The sequence below is a fragment of the Saimiri boliviensis genome, chromosome 3 (genome assembly GCF_048565385.1).
Source record: "Saimiri boliviensis isolate mSaiBol1 chromosome 3, mSaiBol1.pri, whole genome shotgun sequence".
Lineage (NCBI taxonomy): Eukaryota > Metazoa > Chordata > Mammalia > Primates > Cebidae > Saimiri > Saimiri boliviensis.
In genome coordinates this window covers 144,623,718-144,642,558 of record NC_133451.1, presented here as the reverse complement: position 1 = coordinate 144,642,558, position 18,841 = coordinate 144,623,718, and the positions used below count along the sequence as shown (strand labels likewise).

Genomic DNA, 18,841 nt, shown 5'->3' with positions numbered 1-18,841 from the left:
TAACCAAATTCCTTTGTCCATTGTGTTTCTGACTGTAACTATCCTGGACATTTTGTTATTCACAGACAATTGTCTTGCTTTGATTTCTCTTCAAATGATGGTTTGTCATCAGCTATAGAACTTTGACAGGTGCTCTCAAATGCAGGTTTCTGACAATGGAGATTGAGACATTGAAATAAAGGAAAACATACAAGACTCATGAAGAGTTGAAATATTCATGGATATCAAGCAAAACAAGAGTTAATTGAATGGACTGAACTAATAGAAAACTGAAGCAATTTTTCTTTTTTTACTTTTGCTTGAAACCTGCTGATCCTTGTTTTGTTTTTCAGAGTCAAGGAAACATATTTTGAGCCATTTATGGTCTTTAATAATTAAAATATGCTCCTGTGAAAAAATTTGAAGCATGTATGTCTCTCTTTCTATGCCTGGCTTCTCCAGAATTTGGAAACTAGTTGTGAGTATTCTTAGCTTATAGCAATATAGTTGTTTGCAGCAGTGCAATAAGAATGCATTTTCTCGGCCGGGCGCGATGGCTCAAGCCTGTAATCCCAGCACTTTGGGAGGCCGAGGTGGGTGGATCACGAGGTCGAGAGATCGAGACCATCCTGGTCAACATGGTGAAACCCCGTCTCTACTAAAAATACAAAAAATTAGCTGGCCATGGTGGCGCATGCCTGTAATCCCAGCTACTCAGGAGGCTGAGGCAGGAGAATTGCCTGAACCCAGGAGGCGGAGGTTGCGGTGAGCCGAGATCGCGCCATTGCACTCCAGCCTGGGTAACAAGAGCGAAACTCCATCTCAAAAAAAAAAAGAATGCATTTTCTCTGACAATTAATAGAATGAGAAAAAAAATTTCTGCAATATACCCATCAAAGAGCTAATATCCATAATCAACAAAGAACTAAAACAGATTTACAAGAAAAAAAAAACCCATTCAAAAGTAGGTGAAGGATATGAACACTTTTCAAAAGAAGACATTTATGAGGCAAATGAACATATGAAAAAATGCTCATCATCACTCGTCGTTAAAGAAATGCAAATCAAAACCACATTGAGATGGCATCTCATGCCAGTTACAATGACACTTATTAAAAAATCTGGAGACAACAGATGCTGGAGAGGATGTGGAGAAATGGGAACACTTTTACACTGTTGGTGGGAGTGTAAATTAGTTCAGCCATTGTTGAAGACTGTGGAAATTCCTCAAGGACCTAGAAATAGAAATTCCATTTGACATACCAATCCCATTACTGGGCATATAGCCAAAGGAGTATAAATTGTTCTATTATAAAGACACATGCACACATATGTTCACTGCAGCACTGTTTACAATAGCAAAGAACTAGAACCAACCCAAATCTCCATTGATGCTAGACTGGACAAGGAAAATGTGGCACATATACACCATGGAATACTATGCAGCCATAAAAAACGATGAGTTCGTGTCCTTTGTAGGGATATGGATGAATCTGGAAACCACCATTCTCAGCAAACAGACACAAGAACAGAAAAACAAACACCGCACGTTCTCACTCATAGGCGGGTGTTGAACAAGGAGAACACATGGACACAGGGAGGGGAGCATCACACACTGGGGTTTGTTGGGGGGGGACTAAGAGAGGGACAATGGGGATAGGGAGTTGGGGAGAGATAATATGAGGAGAAATGCCAGATATATGTGATGAGGATGGAGGCAGCAAACCATATTGCCATATGTACCTATGCAACAATTCTGCATGTTCTGCACATGTACCCCAGAACCTAAAGTACAATAAAATATATTTTCTTTAAAAAAGAATTCATTTTCTTTTGCAACAGGACACAATTGAGAAACTTGTTATTTTACCAAAACTTTGACTAAAAGGGTATGCTTCCGTTTAGGGAGTCAACCTCAACTTGCAGAGCTGATAAAAGCCCTTTGGGAAAACTGGTCTCATATCTTGCATTCACAGTCCCTGGACAGGGTTCCTGATCTGTGGTAAGTAAAGAGTGTTACTTTCTGACAGGCCCAGGAACCATATGCTCTTGGGACCTCAAGGAAAGAGGAGTTTATCCAACACACAGGTATTTAAGGATACAAAACTATAGCTGGGCTGAGCTTTAAAAAGTCCTATCTGAGATTGCTTGTAGAATAGTTATTTCAAAACCAATCTAAAAGGTCTATATAGAAATATTTTTGCTGCACTTTATGCAAATAATCAGTCCCAGTATAAGACTAAAGTCTATTTTGCAAACAACTTGGTCCTGTCATGATTTGTTTTTAACAGAAATGAGGACTGGAGACAGAGAAATTATGTTTCAAAACTTATCACACATTTGTCATTAAATTCTAGACTAGTTAGTTGTTTTAGGTTTTTGCCTACATTTTAGACCCACTAACTCTATCCCTGTGAACCAACCAGCAATATCTGACTGCAGTTCAGAAAAAATAGAAGGGAATGGATAATGTAAAAATTTGGATCAATATTCTAGTTCTAAGCAATGATCCTGCAAATCCTGCCAGGCGATAGGAATAAATAGGATGCTATCACCTGGAGTGTTCCTTTTTGGGAAAGTAAGACCAAAGGAGCTAACCAAAGCCAAGCACCATGCACCCAAATCTTAGCAAGGATATCTATAGCCAGCAGTTATCTGGGTGCATCACAAGACATCATTTTCTCTCCCTTGCTAGAGGAGGACTCGATTCCACAGCTTTACCTTAGCATTCAGCTGATGATAAGGAATCCATGCAACCTGTCCTGAGAAATGTTTTTGTCTCAAACTCAATTCCAAGCCTTGAGTCAAAGCCCTAGGGAAGAAAACTGGATCTGAGGGATCCAGAAGCAGATGATAATGGAAGTTAAAAGGCACAGCACAAGTGAGCATGGCTAATTCCTGCTGATAAAGCATAGCTTCCCATATCATGATAAAGGTCATGCTACTATCCACGGCATAAATGAAGTCTAAGAAATTCATTTTTTATTATTTATTTATTTACTTATTTTGAGATGGAGTCTTGCTCTGTCCCCCAGGCTAGAGTGCAGTGATGTAATCTCAGCTCATAGCAACCTCTGCTACTTGCGTTCAAGTGATTTTCCTGCCTCAGCCTCCTGAGTAGCTGGGATTACAGGCAAATGCCACTATGCCAAGGTAATTTTTGTGTTTTTTCTTTTTTTTTTTTTTTTTTTAGATGAAGTCTTACTTTGTCACCAGGCTGGAGTGCAGTGTTATGATCTCGGATCACTGCAACATCCACCTCTCAGGTTCAAGTGATTCTCTTCCCTCAGCCTCCTGAGTAACTGGAACTACAGGCGTGCACCACCATGCCCAGCTAATTTTTATATTTTTAGTAGAGACAGGGTTTCAGCATCTTGGCCAGGCTGATCCTGAACTCCTGACCTTATGATCCACCCATCTCAGCCTCCCAAACTGCCAGGATCACAGGCACGAGCCACCATGTCTGGGCTTTAGGTCTAAGGAATTCACAAGCTACTGGCAGCAAGGGAAATAGGGCATACGTGGGTAAGAGTGGATATTCCCATTCCCTGCACCCCTCCATTAACATGGGTGAAAGTCACCCATGCGTGTTGCATGCTGTCAAACAGTCTCTGGGACTTGGGGATATCAGAAAGGAGGAAAGAAAGAAGAATGACTCACTTTCTTTCCTTCATGTATCCCAGGTATTTTCTGGAAGAGAAGAAGGGAACCTGGGATGCCTCACTCTCCTCTTTCTAGATGAGTAGCCATTCATCTTCAGTCTGTATCTCTTTTGAATGCATCCTGAACCCCTAGGACTCCTTTGAAAAACTGCCTTCTTTTTTCATTTTTCCTTCTCAGTCCTCTCTTCAGTGATAGATAATTGTGTCTCTACTATGGGATACTCCCCTCAGATACATCCTCCAAACTGGAAAAAGTTAATTTCCCAAACTTTAAACTGGTTGCCTTAGGATTAGGCTTAGGGGAAGGAAACTCAGAAACCCAATATGCCAGCAAAAGGGTAAAAGCTTTTCTTACTAGTTGGGCTTTCGGCCTCCCTTTCCCTGTGCAAACTGGTAACAGGTCTTGGGATTTTTGAGCCATCACCTCCATCTTGTTTTGTTATGATACATGTTTTCTAATAACCTGCTTTGTCTCTTTTCACTTTAAGGCCATCAAACACCAAATATCATGCAACTGGAGCTTTGGACAATGGCCCCTTTTGCCAGAGACCCTCAGATAGGCCTCTGAAGGAGATCTGACTGCCGTTTTCACCGAAACAGTACCCCTGTCTGCAGGAAGCAGTTAAGATCAGTCCTTGTCCTTATCCTTATCCTTATTCTAATGGGAGTTAAATGTACTTCTTTAGAGGGAGGAATAATAGATGCAGGAGGCAAATAAGGGGGAAGGTTCCTGGAAAATCTCCAACCCATCTGCATACTGGGAGAATGAAGTGTACAGGTGGGTTGCCACGAGAAATTCACACTGTGTTCAGGGAGGAGGAGCCTAGCCTCTTCAGTTACTGTGTGTGTGGCCTGGAATCTGTGAGGTGGAGAGCATGTTAGCAGGACCCCCTCTTGCTTTGCTGAGAGTTGTTTTTTCTTTTTTCTTTTTCCTTTTTACCAATAAATTTCATTTCTTTCACCCTTCAAGGTCTCCCCATTCCTAATCTTTCCTGGTAATGTGATAAGAATCTGGTTTTAGTTGAACTAAGGAGCCAAGTTCTACATAAATACTGTAATGGTGTGTAAATCATATATTTTTAGTGCAAAGTCTAAAAGACAAAACTATTAAAAAATAACCATAGTTATATTAATTTCTTGATATATAATGTAAAAAATGTAAGTTATAAGCCTGGGCAACATAGTGAGACCTCATCGCTACAAAAATAAATAAATAAATAAATAAATAAATAAATAATTAGCCAGGCAGGCTGCTGCATGTCTGTAGTTCCAGAGACTTGAGAGGCTGAGGCTGGAGAACGCTTAAGCCTGGGAAGTTGGTCAAGCCTACAGTGAGCCAAGATCACACCACTTTACTCCAGCCTGGGTGACAGAGAAAGACATTGACTTAAAAGAAACAAGTGATTATGACATCAAAAACATAGAAAGAAGGAGGAGTAAAAGTGTAGAGAATGAATAGCAAAATAAATAAATAAATAATCTAATTCTATAAATGGGCAAGGGACCTGAATAGACACTCCTCAAAAGCAGACATAAAAATGGTCAACAGGTATGTGAAAAAAAAAAAAAATGCTCAACATCACTACTCATTAGGGAAATGCAAATTAAAACCACAATGAGATATATATCATTTCACAACTGTTGGATGGCTTTTATGAAAAAAATAAAATAAAATAAAAAAATAAAAGATTTAGTGAGGATAAGGAACCCTTGCACAGTATTGGTGGGAATGTAAACTAGTATAGCCATTATGAAAAATGGTGTAGATGTTCCTCAAAAATTTAAATATAGAATTGTCATATGATTCAGCAACATTATATCCGGATATACATCCAAAGGACAAAAATTCAGTAATGTTGAAAAGAGATCTGCACTCCCAAATTTGCTGAAGCATCATTCATAATAGTCACATTATAGAATCAACCTAAGCATCTACTGATAAATGAATAAATTTAAAAATGTGTGTACACACACACATATTTACACATATACAATGGAAAACTGTTCAGCTTTTAAAAAGCAAGGAACCTTGTCATTTGTGATAACATGAATGAACTTGGAAGACATTGTGTAAAGTGAAATAAGCCAGGCACAGAAAGACAAATACTACTGAATTCACATACATATATAATTTTTATAACTTGAACTCAGAAGCAGAGCAGACTGGTAGTTACCAGAGGCTGAGGTTGGGGTGGGGAATGAGAAGATGCTGGTCAAAAGACGTAAAGTTTTACTAAGACAGAAGGGTTGTGTTCTGGACATTTATTATACAACATGGTGAGTATAGTTGATAATAATATTTTATACTTGAGAACTGCCAGGAGACTAGATCTTAAATGTTATTACCACAAAAAATAAAATGTATGTGTGCTGATGAATATGCCAATTAGCTTGATTTAATTCTCTCACAATGTATACATATCAAAACATCACATTGTACATCATAAATATATATAATTTGTATTTGTTAATTAAACCCTAAAAAAGCTAATAAAAGAATAAAACTATATTCATCTTAATTATTGGACATATCATTTAAGTACTGAAAATATAATTATCAGCATTTCTAGTGCAACAAACAGAAAGATTAAATTCATTAAACAATGGCATATTAGGCTAAAATAAAAGACAGTGTAAAGGTCAGATTTTCATTCTGGCTTTCCCTAAAATCAATGGTATAAAAAACAACACATTCAACCAATAATTTCTGGGTCAGGCAAAGGAGAGTAGTATAAAAGAAATTCAGTTTTATAATAATAGTGTAATGGGGATAAATATTGAGTTGATCTAAAAAGACAGAAGAGCTTAGCTAAGTCATACAGAAGCAATTGAATACCTTCTTCATAAAATAGACAGCTCTACCTGTATAGCCAAGAAAATCCTAAGCAAAAAGAACAAAGCTGGAGGCATCACACTACCTGACTTCAAACTATACTACAAGGCTACAGTAACTAAAACAGTATGGTACTGGTACCAAACAGATATGTAGACCAATTGAACAGAACAGAGACCTCAGAAATAGCACCGCACATCTACAATTATCTGATTTTCAACAAAACTGACAAAAATGAGTAATGGAAAAAGGATTCCTTATTTATTAAATGGTGCTGGGAAAACTGGCTAGTCATATGCAGAATACAGAAACTTGACCCCTTCCTTACATCTTACGCAAAAATTAACTCAAGATGGATTAAAGACTTACGTAAAACCTAAAACCATGAAAACCTTAGAAGAAAACTTAGGCAATATGATTCAGGACATAGGCATGGGCAAAGAATTCATGACTAAAACATCAAAAACAATGGCAACAAAAGCCAGAATCCAAAAGAAACTTAAACAAATTTACAAGGGAAAAAAAGCCATCAAAAAGTTGGCAAAGGATATGAACAGACACTTCTCAAAAGAAGATATTTATGTGGCCAACAAACATATTTTAAAAAGCTTATCATCATTGGTCGTTAGAGAAATGCAAATCAAAACCACATTGAGATACCACCTCATGCCAGTTAGAATGGTGATCATTAAAAAGTCAGAAAAGAACAGATGTTGGAGAGGATGTGGAGAAACAGGAACAACTTTACACGGTTGGTGGGGGTGTAAATTAGTTCAACCATTGTGGAAGACAGTGTGGTGATTCCTCAAGGATCTAGAACCAGAAATACCATTTGACTCCAGCAATCCCGTTACTGGGTATATACCCAAAGGATTATAAATCATTCTACTATAAAGAAACATGTATATTTATTGCAGCACTGTTCACAACAGCAAAGACTTGGAACCAATCCAACTGCCCATCAATGATTAAACTGGATAAAGAAAGTGTGGCACATATACACCATGGAATACTATGCGGCCATAAAAAAGATGAGTTCATGTTCTTTACAGGGACATGGATGAAGCTGGAAATCATCATTCTCAGAAAACTAACACAGAAACAGAAAAGCAAACACTGCATGTTCTCACTCATAAGTGGGAGTTGAACAATGAAAACACATGGACACAGGAAGGGGAACATCACACACTGGGGACTGTTGGGGGGTGGAGAACAAAGGGAGGGAGAGCTTTAGTGGGTCTTAAAACCTAGATGATCGGTTGATAGGTGCAGTAAACCACCATAGTACATGTAAACCTATGTAACCAACCTTCATGTTCTGCACATGTATCCCAGAACGTAAAGTAAAATTAAAGTTTAAAAAGTGGACAGTTCTAATGCAGTAGCAGAGAATTAAGCCAGTAATTTTCTAATTTCTTCAAGTTTCTTTTTCAATGATTCCTGGAATTTTCAAGCACTTATCCAAATGCAACACATGCCCAGTTTGAAGGCAAATCCACCACTAAAAAAAGTCCCCTTTCACATCCTGTTCTATCTAGCCTCAGTCAGTTTACTCAAGATTCTGGCCCTTCAGGTTTCTGAGCCCAAATTTTCATTTCAAATACTCCACCCTTTAGAAATACCTAATGGATTATTAAATAGTTGGCAAAGAGTAAAAGAAATATTTCATAACTGGTATTTTTATATTGGTTAGAAACATTCACAGGTTATTTTAATTCACTGCTATAGTTCTTATCCCATTTTAGAAGAGCAGCTTGAGCTGGAATTTTTTATTTAGCTTTTCTCTAGACTACCTGCAAATCATTAAAAAATCTATCCCCAATTGGGTCCCTGGCTAATTAACTGTTCTTTGCCAAATCCATCTGTAAAGATTCGGTATAAAACACCTTTTATTTCCCATTTTGCTCATGATCCTAAGTTATTTGGTGTCTCTGCTTAGGCTAATTTTGACCTAATTCTCATAAAAATAAATACAATGGTGTTAGAGTTTTCAACATTTAGGCATCACAGTTGCATACTTGGAGCTAATACTGCTCTTGAGGAATGAATGATACAGCATATATAGGGCACTAAAGTCCTAGGAAGAAGTGACTTGTGTGTGTAGCCCCACAAAGCTCCCATTAATGAAGAGGGTGTTTAATTAAATATTATAACCCTGAAATAAGAACCTACTCCCATACCATGTTAAAATGTTCCTTGAAGCTGACATTTATTATGTGCTTACCATCTGCAGCAGTAAAACATTTCTTTAGTGATAAGAGCTTCACCTCTGCCATTTACACTTGATTCTTCACTTCTAAGATACAGAACACACACAGAGACAAGAAACGAAGTTAGTTAACAAAGATAGAATTTATCAATTATTAACTGGTCACCTAATGAGCAGTTATAGACCTAATGATCCATAGTATCAAAAAGGCAGTATCAGATACAAAAACCCAAGGATCCATATAAAAATTGAACCCTTTCATTGCAATTTGGTCTAGGAACAAGAAGAAACATGAAAATAACTCTAGCTCAGAAGTCAGAAGACCTGAGTCATTTACTACTTGTGGTTTCAATTTCATCCGTCCTATGGAGGTGACACCTGCTTTACTTACTGGACAGGGTTGCTTTAAGAATTTGCAAGAAAATGGGCATGAACATGCTTTGTAAACAATAAAATACTTTACAAAATATTTGAATAATTCACTTTCCTGTTATGTGTATAAAAATGAAATATATTTTTAAAAGAAGTTTTTATTAAAAACTTTCAAAAGGACTTCTAAAAGATTCCTAATAAAATTTTCTAGTTCTTATCATAAACATAAGGGTTGGGGGTAGCAAGACAGCAGCTACCCAAGGAATAAGACAACAGAAAGCTCAAAATCTGGCATCAGGGAGAACACTAGAAATATTTAAATCTTTCTTAGAAAGTCTGTAGAAAAGGGATTCACAATTTTCCACAAGACCCAATTTAAATTTAATTGCTGATTTTTAAACTACAAATCAGCAAAATATTCATGCAAGCAGAGTTATTTATTGGCCACCCCAGGGCACTTGTCCTTAGATTGGCCCCTTTTTGCATCTTTACAATGTTTTTGGACACCTGTGAAATTCTGAAGGCAAAAGAAAACATCTGCTCACACTCATGCCTCTGAGTCTCATGAGCCAATTTTATTATTAAAAGTGTTATCAGAGTAGGACTTAGATTAGACCATATATAAATAGAAATGGTAAATTGGATAGATGAAATATTATTTTAATTGAGATTATACGAATTCATTTATAATTTTTGCTAATCCAGTGAAGGATCCCTAATTGTCTAAGTGCCTCAGGGCCAAAATTACTTACACAAGGCCAAAATAATTAAACACAAGCCTCAGTATGAAGTAAATACTACAGTTCAAGATGAAGTTTGGAGATACATGAATTTCTCTAAGAAGGCTAGGGGAAAAAAAGACACATTGTGCTTTACATGGCTCAGTTTAGATGAAATCACACTGATCTTTTCTAAACAAAGTTGTAAAGTCACAAAAAGTCTTAATATTCACTAAGAAGTCACAGATAAAAATACAATTGAATACTTTTCTTTGTATTAAATCAATCTCCTCTGTATCTCTCCCTCCCTTTATCTCTCCCTCCATCCTTCCTTTCTTTTTTATCTGAAAAGCAATGAGCTTTTATCTGTAAATAAATAGGAAACAATATAGCCTGGCCATCTTTTCGTGTGTGTGTGTGTGTATGTGTGTGTGTGTGTGTGCGTATGTGTGTTTGGTCTCCTTCCTGAATCACCCCTCTTGCCTAACAGTAGTGAAGTGCTGAGGGACAGTTTTTTTTTTGATTAGGTCAAAGGGGAGGATCCCAAGACAACATTGCCCTTTTGTCTTTGGTATGGCAGAAAATATAAAACCAGAGGCTACATACCCACCTTATCCACACCTACCATCAACATCAATAAGTATTCTACCCGCTAGCCCCAGGCAGCTGATTCTTACAGCATTCTGCCCTCCAACCACTCCTCGGTCCTAATCACCCAGCTTTCTTATTACTGCACATCCATTTCTTGTATTTTTGTCTTATCTACTGTTTGAATAAGAAGCAGCTACATCCTACATATCTAACAGTTACATGAATCTTTCTGATGATATCACTGATGCCCAAGTGATATCAAATTATTGCTGTGAGGTATTCAGTACTGGACAATATGAATGTAGAAGAGATGATAGAAAGTCTAACATGCACACGTACATATGTGCATACATACATGGGAGAGTTATTTCAGAGTTACACAGGGGTAATTATTCTATTTAGTAGTTCTATGACTTAGTCAAATTCATCTAACCTATTTTGTCCATTCTGAAAGAGAGATAATGATAAGACCTATTTGTAGGAACGTTGTAGAAATCAAATATTAGATAAGACTGGCACAAAGAAAGTGCTCAATAAACATAACTATGTTTAATGTTGTGAGGATGAGAAACAATCTATGCAAGGCATCAAGAAGGGTGCCAGACCTAAGTAGACATTCAAAAGGACCTGGGTCCCTTTAAATGGCAATCTTTTCTTCCTCTTTCATACTTTAGTGTCAAAAGATGTACGTTAACAAGATCACCAAATAGCAACACTTGTAATTCACATGAATAAAAAAATAAAATCAGCAGACAACTTTATCGCAAAAACACTTAAAAGGATCTTTTTAGCAAAGAAGATTATTCAAATTCAACCTATTACCATTCCAGATAATGCTGGAATTGCTCCCCAAGTTAGAAATAGCATACTCACCGGATAGACTGGAGCTTGTTTTTGGTCGTGTGATATTTTCAACAGGCATGGGAGAAAACAGAGTCTAATACGGTAAAAACTAAATCTTAACAGTTGATGAAAAAATAACTTACTCTCTGACCTCTTTAGGGTGAAAAATTATTCACTTGACAACCACACATGACAAATGACAAATACCCTGTATATCTTATGTCATATGAAATTAAAAGTGTGGTACTGTTTGCATTATGGTAACAATTTATTTAACAATTATTTTTATTATCAAATAATTCAAAATTTTTAAAATGGTAGAGCATATAATGAATTCCTGGATATATGCTACTGGCTTAAGAAATGAAACATTACAAATGTAAATGAACCCCACTATGTTCTCATTTCTCAATTTCCCTGTTCCCTAGACCTCAAGGTAATCACTGCACTGAATTTGTTGTTATTTATTCATGTGGGGTGCACGGGGACATTCTTTAAGGTTATTTCCTCAGGCCAAGTTAAAACGGCCAGTCCTCTATCAATCTTCAGAGTTAATTATTCCCTTTGTGCCTCTGAGTAGAATTTATGAAGTGGCAAGGTTAAATGATATTAGAATTAGGTTCTACTTCTTAAATTAAATCCAAAAGTGGGGAAATACCATTTTAAGGACATAACAACTGTGAAACGTAATGTCCTTAAAAAACAAAATCAAGTCAAGGATATTTAGAAACGTGAAAAAAGACTTTATAGACATGGAAAAAATTCAAGACTTGAGTTTCAGTAATATGGAAAACTACACATAAAAACCCTCCTTCTAGATAAAGTGGAAGGGCTGAGAAAAAAATATACAAACTTATAATGCTTAGCTGACTTCATATAAAAGAAAAATATTGGCTGGGCACAGTGGCTCATGCCTGTAATCCCACCACTTTGGGAGGCTGAGGTGAGCAGATCACTTGAGATCGGGAGTTCAAGACCAGCCTGACCAACAGGGAGAAACCCCATCTCTACTAAAAATACAAAATTAGTCAGGTGTTATGGTGCATGCCTGTAATCCCAGCTACTTGGGAGGCTGAGGCAAGAGAATTGCTTGAACCCGGGAGGCAGAGGTTACTGTGAGCCAAGAGCACACCATTGCACTCCAGACTGGGCAACAAGAGTGAAACTCCATCTCAAAAATAAATAAATAAATAAAAATCCAGATGCCAGGAATAATGAAGCAACTGAAAACTGGACTGGCACATGAGTAGTCTACTCTGTGTTTGTCTTGATGGTGGGTGATGAGTAGGAGTTGTCATCTAGGAGCTTGATTTTTCAGGGAATGCAAAAAAAGAAGAAGAAGAAGAAGAAAAGAAGAAGAAGAAGAAGAAGAAGAAGAAGAAGAAGAAGAAGAAGAAGAAGAAGAAGAAGAAGAAGAAGAAGAAGAAGAAGAAGAAGAAGAAGGAAGAAAGAAGAAAGAAGGAAGAAGAAGAAGAAGAAGAAGAAGAAGAAGAAGAAGAAGAAGAAGAAGAAGAAAGAAGAAGAAAGAAGAAGAAGAAGAAGAAGAAGAAGAAGAAGAAGAAGAAGAAGAAGAAGAAGAAGAAGAAGAAGAAGAAGAAGAAGAAGAAGAAGAGAACTTAGCTCTTGCAACGTGGCAAATTGAAACCAAGATCTCTGCATAAAACTCAAAAGTGCTAAACTCTCTGGCCAAAAGCAAAAGAAGGCAAGAGACAATAGTGAAACTGATTTGTCTATGCTTGGGCTCTAGATGAGGAAAACAAATCTCTTGAGAATCCATAACATGAGCCTGAACTCATACAGGATTGAATTTTATGTCAAGTGTGTTGTAGAAAGACACAAGTCAAGAAATTACAAAGAAATAGGTCCCAAGCCAGGGATCTCCCTAGAGTACCTGCAGAAGTAAACCCAAAACTACTCTGAAAGACAATTCTTAACCAAGGCAGCACAAGAGTTTTACAGACAAAGCCCTGCTGAAGGTAAGCTCACAGTGCAAGGTTTAAAACAAAAGAGGAAACAATCAGCACTAGGTGAAAAAACCAATAGAAATGCCCAAGAAATCCACATAATGAAAATGTCTGACAGAGATCGCTAAATAATTATAACTAAAAGAATTATCACATATTTTAACTAATGATTCTAAAATCCCCGAAAAATTTGACAACTACTACAAATTCTGAATTCCTTAATATACAAAATAAAAAATGGGTGAGCAGCTACTAAGAGAAGGATTAATAATTGCACTTTCAGGGACAACCAGGGCAAAATCAGAAATAGAAAACATATAGAATAATGATAAATATATTCACCATTGTTTCATTACTTATTCTTCTGAGGCTCCCATATAATAGATACCTATATAAACATTTTAGCATGATATTCATATCTGTTTGTTGATTAACATAAACTTGACATTTCTGCTCACTTACACATAAGCAGTCAATGAGTTCTGTCTATTGTATTGTATATATCCAGTCCTTCCTTGCTACTTCCATTACCACACCCCTGTTTGGCTGGTCATCACATCATATCTGGATTTTTCCTTTAGTTATCAAGTATTTTATTGTAAGCTTACTATGTATCAGGTACTACTGTCCTCAGTGCTACCTTATTAAAAGAATTTCAGCACCTATCTTTATTATTACTAGTGCCTGCTGCTCCAGTTGAATCTTCCTGATTTAACTTTCTTAAAAAGATATATCATTCACCTGTTTAAAAACCCTTTAATGAAAATAATAATAATAAAATAAAAATTCTTCATACGTTCCCTGAAACTTAGAAGATACAAGCCAAAATTTTTACTTTGATACTAAAAGACTCTCCAAAATCTGGCCTCAAACTATGTTTCTAAAGTGTTCTCTCACTTAGATATTTACCTGTATTGGTTTGGGAGACAGTGTCTTCCAAATAAGTCATATCAATTTTTGTTGCATCAGAGTCAGACTCAGTAAAAAACAAAACCTAATTATATTTTCTTTACAGAAAACATATAATAAATATAAGAATGCAAAAGGCAGCAAGTAAAAGAATGGAAAAAACATAGCATTCAAACATTAATCAAAAGACAACTAGTATCACTTTATTAAATCAGATAAAGTAGATTTTATGACAGAAAACATTATTAGAGATAAAAAGTACACTTCAAAATAAGTATACTTCATAAGTATAATTAATAAATACTTCATAACTTCTGCTTTGATCTGCCAGAAATATACAGTAATTCTAAATATGTATGTACTTACAAATATGGCCTCAAAATATATAAACAGACAAATGGCAGGATTATAAGGAAAAGCGAAAAATCCTCAATCATTTGGAAGATTTTCATATAACTTTCTTATTAACTGATAGACCAAGTAGACACCAAAACCAGTAGTTTACAAATTATTGGATGATACACTAAAAAAACGGAATTATTTGACATACAAAGAACAATACACACCCAAAACTCAAGGGTAAATACTGTTTTATGAAACATTAATAAAAATTGAGCATATGCTTGGATATTAAAGCAAGTTTCAACAAATTTCAAAAAGTGTTCCCTAACCACAGATCAATTATTCTGTAAATAAATGATAAAAGGATACTTTGAAAATCCCTATATATTTAAGAAGAAAATTCAGATATATGCTTCTAAATAACCTGTTGGTGGGGGGCGGAAAAGAGCCATTCTAATAAAAATTAGAAAAGGGGGGTGGATCCGAGATGTCCAAATAGGAACAGCTCTGGAGTGCAGTTCCCAGCGAGAACAATGCAGAGGGTAAGTGACAACTGCATTACCAAACAAATTATTACTGCCCCAAACCAGGAGATTCCTGGATTGAAAAGCACCATGAGTTTCCAGCATGACTGTTTCAGCTGGTGTAGCGGGTCTCCACACAAATCTGGGCAGCCATTTCAACTGGCATCTGGAACAACTGAGAGACAGAGCCACATATTCAATTGAAAAAAAGGGGGCTGAAACAGGGAGCCAGGTGACTAGGCTCAGCGGGTCCACCCCAACAAAGACCAATAATCTCAAATGCTCTGGATTGAGAGTTTCACAGGAAGCACAGCTGGGCCCAGGGCGATCCAGCTCTGTTGTGGGAAAGGCATCTGCCATTACTGAGGCAGTCCACCACTAACGAGACAGTCCCCCATTACTGAAGCAGTCCACCATTACTGAGGCAGTCAACCATCACGAAGGCAGTCCACCATTACCGAGGCAGTCCTCCATTACCTAAGCACTCTGCCATTAAAGAGGCAGTCCGCCATTACTAAGGCAGACTGCCATTACTAAGGCAGTCCTAACTGTATGTCTGTAAAGAAAATCACAAGGAAGTTCACAAAGCAGCTGGGCAGAGCCAATGGCAGCTCAGCAATGCCTCTTCTGGCAGACTGTGACTAGGCTACCTCCTAGCTCAGCAGGGAATTTCTGAAAAAAGACAGCAGCACATGAGGAACTTATAAATAAAACCCCACCTTCCCAGGACAGAGCACGTGGGAAAATAGGTGGTTATGAGTTCTGCTGCAGCAAATTTAAACATATCTGCCCAACAGTTCTGAATGAAATAATGGAGCTCACAGCTCAACACTTGAGCTCCTAAAAGGGCCAGACTGCCTCATCAAGTAGCTCCCTCCTGACCCCCGTATATCCAAAGAGTCATTTCATAAAGGAGAGATCAGGCTGACATCTGGTGCTTATCCTTCTGGGATGAAGATAACAGAATAAGAAACTGGCAGGAACACTTACTGTTCTGCAGCCACTGCAGGTGATCCCCAGGCAAGCAGGGCCTGGAGTGGACCTCCAGCCATCCTACAGCAGAGGAGCCTGACTGTTAGAAGAAAAACTAAAAAAAAGAAAGAAATAACTTCATCATCAACAGAAAGGCCATCCACTCAGAGAACCCATCTGAAAGTCATCAACTACAAAGACCACAGGTAAATAAATCCACAAAGATGGGAAGAAACCAGTGCAAAAAGGATGAAAACACCCAAAACCAGAACACCTCTCCTCCTTCAAGGGATCACAACTCCTTACCAGCAAGGGAACAAACATGGACTGAGAATGAGTCTGATGAATTGACAGAAACAGGCTTCAGAAAGTGGTTAATAACAAACTTCTCAGAGCTAAAAGAACATGTTCTAAACCAGGGTAAAGAAACTAAGAACCTTAAAAAAGATTTGATGAAATGTTAATGAGAATAAACAGCTTAGAGAAGAATATAAATGAATTGATGGAGCTGAAAAACACAACATGAGAACTTTGCAGAGCATACACAAGTTACAATAGTAGAATCAACCAAGTAGAAGATAGGATATCAGAGATTGAAGATCAGCTCAATTAAATAAAATGAGAAGGCAAGATTAAGAAAAAAGAGTGAAAAGACATGAACAAAGCCTCCAAGAAATATGGGATTATGTGAAAAAGCCTAATCTACATTTGATAGGTGTACCTGAATGTCACAGAGAGAATGAATCCAGGCTGGAAAACACTCTTCAGAATATTATCCAGGAGAACTTCCACAACCTAGCAAGGCAGGACAATATTCAAGTCCAGGAAATACAGAGAACACCACAGTGACATTCCTCAAGAAGGGCAACTCCAAGGCATATGATCATCAGATTCACCAGGGTTGAAATGAAGGAAAAAATGCTAAGTGCAGCCAGAGAGAAAGGTTGGGTTACCCACAAAGGGAAGCCCATCAGACTCATGGTGGATCTCTTAGCAGAAACCCTACAAGCCAGAAGAGAGTGGGGGCCAATATTCAACATCCTTAAAGAAAATAACTTTAAACTTAAACTGTCATATCCAGCCAAACTAAGCTTCATAAGCAAAGGAGAAAGAAAATCCTTTATGAACAAGCAATTGCTGAGAGATTTCATCACCACCAGGCCTGCCCTACAAGAGCTCCTGAAAGAAGCACTAAACATAGAAAGGAACAACCAGTACCAGCCACTCCAAAATGGTAAAAAGCATCAAAACAATGAAGAAACTGCATCAACTAATGGGCAAAACAACCAGCTAGCATCAAAACGGCAGGATCAAATTCACACATAACAATATTAACCTTAAATGTAAATGGGTTAAATTCCCCAATCAAAAGACACAGGCAAATTGGATAAAAAGTCAAAACCCATCAGCGTGCTGTATCCAGGAAACCCATCTCACATGCAATGACACACATAAGCTCAAAATAAAGGAATAGAGGAAGATTTATCAAGCAAATGGAGAGCAAAAAATAGCAGGAGTTGCAATCCTAGTTTCTGATAAAATAGACTTTTAGACAGCAAAGATAAAAAGAGATAAAGAAGGGCATTACATAATGGTAAAAGAATCAATGCAATAAGAAGAGCTAATGATACTAAATATATACGCATCTAATACAGGAACACCCAGATACATGAGCAAGTTCTTAATGACCTACAAAGAGTCTTAGACTCCCATACAATAATAGCGGGGGAATTTAACATTCCACTCTCAATATTAGACAGATCAATGAGACAGAAAATTAACAAGGATATTCAGGACTTGAACACAGATCTGGACCAAGCAAACCTAATAGACATATACAGAAATCTCCATCCCAAATCCACAAAATATACGTTCTCAGCACCACAACACACCTACTCTAAAATTAACCACATAATTGGAAGTAAATCACTCCTCAGCAAATGCAAAAGAACGGAAATCTTAAAAAACAGTCTCCCTGGCTGGGTGCGCTGGCTCAAGCCTGTAATCCCAGCACTTGGGAAGGCCAAGGTTGGTGGATCATGAGGTCAAGAGATCGAGACCATCCTGGTCAACATGGTGAAACCCCGTCTCTACTAAAAATACAAAAAATTAGCTGGGCATGGTAGCACGTGCCTGTAATCCCAGCTACTCAGGAGGCTGAGGCAGGAGAATTGCCTGAACCCAGGAAGCGGAGGTTGTGGTGAGCTGAGATCGCACCATTGCAATCCAGCCTGGGTAACAAGAGTGAAACTCTGTCTCAAAGAAGAAAAAAAAAAAAGTCTCCCAGACCACAGTGCAATCAAATTAGAACTCAGGATTAAGAAACTAACTCAGAACCACACAACTTCATGGAACCTGAACTAGTGGCTCTGGAATGTTGACTGGATAAACAATGAAATGAAGGCAGAAATAAAGATGTTCCTTGAAACCAATGAGAATGAAGACACAACATACCAGAATCTCTGGGACATATTTAAAACAGTGTCTACAGGAAAATTTATAGCAATAAATACCCACATGAGAAGCAAGGAAAGATCTAAAATCGACACCCTATTATCAAAATTGAAAGAGCTAGAGGAACAAGATCAAAAAAACTCAAAAGCTAGCAGAAGACAAGAAATAACTAAGATCAGAGCAGAACTGAAGGAGACAGAGACACAAAAACCCTTCAAAAAATCAATATAACCAGGAGCTGGTTTTTTAAAAAAAGATCAACAAAATAGACAGACTACTAGCCAGGTTAATAAAAAAGAAAAGAAAGAAGAATCAAATAGATGCAATAAAAAATGATTAAGGGAATATCACCAATGATCCCACAGAAATACAAACTACTATCAGAGATTACTACAAACAACTCTATGCACATAAACTAGTAAACCTGGAAGAAACAGATACATTCCTGGACACTTGCATGCTTCCAAG

General features: G+C 37.4%; 1 protein-coding gene across 5 annotated transcripts in view; it reads right to left on the bottom strand.

Moving 5' to 3' along the window:
* ANAPC10 (anaphase promoting complex subunit 10) overlaps positions 1-18,841 on the bottom strand; it is a 202,512-nt gene that overhangs the window by 51,443 nt on the left and 132,228 nt on the right. For 2 of the 5 annotated variants that reach the window (XR_012516994.1, XR_012516995.1), the window contains one exon: positions 8,699-8,770. The exons of 2 other annotated variants lie outside the window; for them this stretch is intronic. Coding sequence is in view for 1 of the 3 variants with exons in the window: in XM_074396861.1 (XP_074252962.1) it covers positions 8,765-8,770 (6 nt within the window). In the remaining 2 variants the exon portion in view is untranslated. Of the gene's footprint in view, positions 1-1,237; positions 8,771-18,841 lie in introns of those variants that run through there. One more of the 5 variants, XM_074396861.1, reaches the window with a different exon arrangement.